This window comes from Panicum virgatum, chromosome 3K, assembly GCF_016808335.1.
Source record: "Panicum virgatum strain AP13 chromosome 3K, P.virgatum_v5, whole genome shotgun sequence".
In the NCBI taxonomy this organism is placed as follows: domain Eukaryota; kingdom Viridiplantae; phylum Streptophyta; class Magnoliopsida; order Poales; family Poaceae; genus Panicum; species Panicum virgatum.
The window spans coordinates 2,596,647-2,600,434 of NC_053138.1; the positions used below are offsets into that span (position 1 = coordinate 2,596,647).

The 3,788-nt window shown below is 57.7% G+C and overlaps 1 protein-coding gene across 1 annotated transcript; it reads left to right on the top strand.

Moving 5' to 3' along the window:
• Window positions 1-389: 389 nt before the first annotated feature.
• Window positions 390-3,457, top strand: LOC120696765 (protein SMAX1-LIKE 3-like). Its single transcript, XM_039979747.1, has 2 exons — window positions 390-1,972; window positions 2,142-3,457. The coding sequence occupies exons 1-2, from the start codon at window positions 633-635 to the stop codon at window positions 3,292-3,294; spliced, it is 2,493 nt and encodes an 830-aa protein (XP_039835681.1). The 5' UTR covers window positions 390-632; the 3' UTR covers window positions 3,295-3,457.
• Window positions 3,458-3,788: the final 331 nt, after the last annotated feature.

Sequence of the window (3,788 nt, forward strand, 5' to 3'; positions counted from 1 at the left end):
ATATTATGTTGTCAGCATTTGTACAAATTTACACAATTATGGTCAAAATCTAAAAAAATAACTTTAAGAAGCATCCACTAGTTTTTTTGCGTGATTAGAAAAAAAATTACGTTAGTATCACCGCCATATACTCGGAATGGCAATCTAGTGTCTATTGTGCCTTTTGAAAATACCAGAATATCACACGAAACTCTGTTCAACTTAACTCATGCATACATAAGCCGAAGAAAAAGCCCCACCATCTCGTGTACTCCTACACATAGATGCGGCGGTTATCATCATCTTTTATATAAAATCCGCACATTTTCTTCTAAAGATTATGTAAATTCAGACATCTTCTTGAAACGAATATGGTTGTATTTTCGTTAGCACTTCATCTTATCGTGTGCGTGTGTGATGACAGTACAACATCCCATCCCGACAGCCACGATCAACCGAATCTCTCATGGGCCGTCCGCCCTGTCAGTCATCTCATCTCTGCACTCTGCTATAGCTATAGTACTTAGTAGTATGATCGAGCGAGAGCCAGGCAAGACGACACCGCCATCGCAGCTCCATTACTCCTCCAGCCAGTACTCCAATCCCTGCTAGCTGCTGCGTTTCATGGCGACATATAGCAGAGCTAAACCTCGATGCTTGCGTCCATCTCAGTGACGCCAGAAGATCGAGCTGTAGCGGCCAGGCCAAGGCTAGATCCGCGTCGTACGTCCCAGCTAGGAGATCGAGAGCGAGGAAGAAGCAAGGGGCCGGAGATGCGGAGCGGCGGGTGCGCGGTGCAGCAGGAGCTGGCCGGGGACGCCGCGGCCGTGATGCACCAGGCGGTGAGCCTGGCGCGCCGCCGGGGGCACGCGCAGGTCACGCCGCTGCACGCCGCCAGCGCCATGCTCGCGGACGCCGGGGGCCTCCTCCGCGCCGCCTGCCTCCGGTCGCGGGCGAGCTCCCACCCGCTCCAGGGCAAGGCGCTCGAGCTCTGCTTCAACGTCGCGCTCAACCGCCTCGCCACGGCGGGGGGCCCGGCGGCCATGTTCCACCACTTGCACCACGCTGGGGGGCACGGGCACCACCGCGCGCCGGCGCTGTCCAACGCGCTCGCCGCCGCGTTCAAGCGCGCGCAGACGAGCCAGCGCCGGGGAGGCGGAGGAGGGTCCACCTCCGCAGGCTCGGAGGGCCAGCACGCCAGGGTCGAGCTCGAGCAGCTCGTCATCTCCATCCTCGACGACCCCGGCGTCAGCCGCGTCTTGCGCGAGGCCGGCTTCTCCAGCGCCGAGGTCAAGGCCAACGTCGAGAAGCAGGCGGTGATCTCGTCGTCGGAGCAGTCGTCGAACACGGCAAGCAGCGGCGCCAGCGCCTCCCCGAATCCGCCTAAAGAGGCCAACAAGGAGGCCAGACTAGCAATCGTCGACGTCGTCGGCGACGCCGCGCGCGTGCTGGACTGCATGGCGAGCCGCCGGAGCCGATGCGTGGTGGTCGTCGGCGAGAGCGCGGCCGCCGCGGAGGGAGTGGTGAAGGCGGTGATGGACAAGGTGAGCAAGGGGGACCTGCAGCTCCAGCACGAGTGCCTCAGGAACGCCCAGCTCGTGCCCTTCTCGGCGGCGTCCTTCCGGCGCTTGCCGAGGGAGGAGGTGGAGGCCAGGGCCGCCGACCTGCGCGCGCTCGTGCGCGAGGGCGCCGCCGCCGGCAAAGGCGTGGTGCTCGTGCTCGAGGACCTCGGCTACGCCGCCGAGGCCTGGAAGACAATTCTTCGTGACCCCCGCGCGCATGGCTACTGCCCCGTCGAGCACGCGGTCATGGAACTCAGCAGCCTGGTGCGCGGCGGCGGCGGCCACGACATGCTCTGGCTGCTGGGCTTCGGAACCTACGCGTCCTACACGAGCTGCAGGTCGGGACAGCCCTCCCTGGAGGCCGTCCTGGAGCTACACCCCGTCGTCGTGCCGGACGGCAGCCTCGCGTCGTTGACCCTCGCCGGCGACAGGTACGGTCGGTACACGAGTGCACGACTAGCAGATTCATTGCTCCCCCAGCGTGCAGTGCCGCATGCATGGGTCAAGTTGATCTTTTAATTAGTTTTTGTTTAGTCAACGTGTTTTCAACGACGATATTTTACATTGACTGAGCATTCTTACTTGATCTGTTCTTCTCAGTGAGACGATCACACACTGCGGCGCCGACATGGCCGTGGCGACGGCGGCGAGCGTCCCCTCGTGGATTCGCCGCAGCCAACAAGCAGGGCCAGTCCTCACCGGATCGGAGCTCACACTCAGCTTCACCTCTCCGGCATCTTCCTCCTTCTACGGCTTTACCCAGCATTACGACGCCAACATGAGCTGCGAACCATGGCATGATCGCCACATCGACCGGCGCCGGCAGCCGTTGCTGAACCACGGGCACGATGGCCGCCCAATGGTTGAGCCGTGCGATCAGCAATTGCTCCTCGCCAACCCTAATCCTGGATCGTCTAACTCGGTGTCTAATAAATCTAACTCATCTGACGCCGCGACGGAGCCTGCTGGAGCTCGCCACCGCCGTCCAAAGTTCACCGAGCTCACCGCGGAGAATCTCAAGATCCTGTGCAGCGCACTCGAGGCGCGCGTCTCGCGCCACAGAGATCTAGCTGCCGGCATCGCGAGCGCCGTGCTCCAGCGCCGCTCCGGCGTGACAAGGACGACGCGGCCGAGCTCATCGGCGACGTGGCTGCTCTTCCAAGGGAGGGACGACCACGGCAAGGCGGCCATGGCCAGGGAGCTCGCCAGGCTTGTCTTTGGCTCCTACGCCGAGTTCACCTGCATCACCGCTGCAAAGCTAGCCCTGCTAGCTCCCTCCGGCCACTGCCTCAAGAGGCAGAGGTCGCCGGCGGACAACGAGCAGCACGGCTACATGCAGAGGTTCTACGAGGCCATCCGCGAGAACCCTCACCGCGTCGTGATGATCGACGGCGTCGAGCATGACTACTCAGAAGCCGCCGGTATCAAGAACGCCATGGCAACCGGAACGGTGAGGGGTTGCGGTGGTGATGCGGTCAGCTTGGAGGACGCCATCGTAGTGAGCTGTCAAGGGTCCGAGTCGAGGTCTAGGGTTTCCTCCCCTCGGCCCGTGAAGCAACGACGTTTCATGGGTGAAATCATCGTCGACAGCAAGGCGGAAGATGACGGCGCGGAGAAAGGAGCTGTGCCACGGTATGGCTTGGATTTGAATGCCTGCGCCGCCATGGACGCAGAAGGGGAGGAAGCAGGGAGTTCTTCGCCTAATGACGACATGGAGATCCTTAAAGATGCGGATGGCGTTTTCTTTTTCTAATATTAAAGGAAAAAATGGTTTGATTATTAGCTTTGCTTCATTTGATAACAATTTTACCTGTTGCCCTATTATTCCTGCCTTGAATATTTTTCCAAGAAAACATAGGAAAACTATATATGCATCTTGTATAATAATGACGCGTAGCAGAAAACAAGTTCTTGAACGTTGCATTGTGATGTCAGGCTATCCAAGGACTAGACACCATGATATCCATCCATAAAAAAATGGCACCCTCCGCAACCACAGTAAAACTTGGTTCTGTCGCCGTCGACGTACGTACAACGGCACTGTTTCAGACAAACTATTCATCATCATATCTTGATGATACGTATCATTTTCATCAAGCATGTGGTCTGTTTAAACATTCACAAAGATTCTATTGGTCAAAGTTAAAAACAAACGTCACACACTTATCCTTTGCTCAAGAAAGCATCTATCTGTTAAATTACATTTGGTGCTCATACTATACAACCGATTTAATTTTGATGTCATTC

Coding starts and splice junctions, on each gene's coding strand:
- LOC120696765 (XM_039979747.1), top strand. CDS start 633: ATGCTTGCGTCCATCTCAGTGACGCCAGAAGATCGAGCTGTAGCGGCC. Junction 1,973..2,141: donor TTGACCCTCGCCGGCGACAG/GTACGGTCGGTA, acceptor TGTTCTTCTCAG/TGAGACGATCACACACTGCG.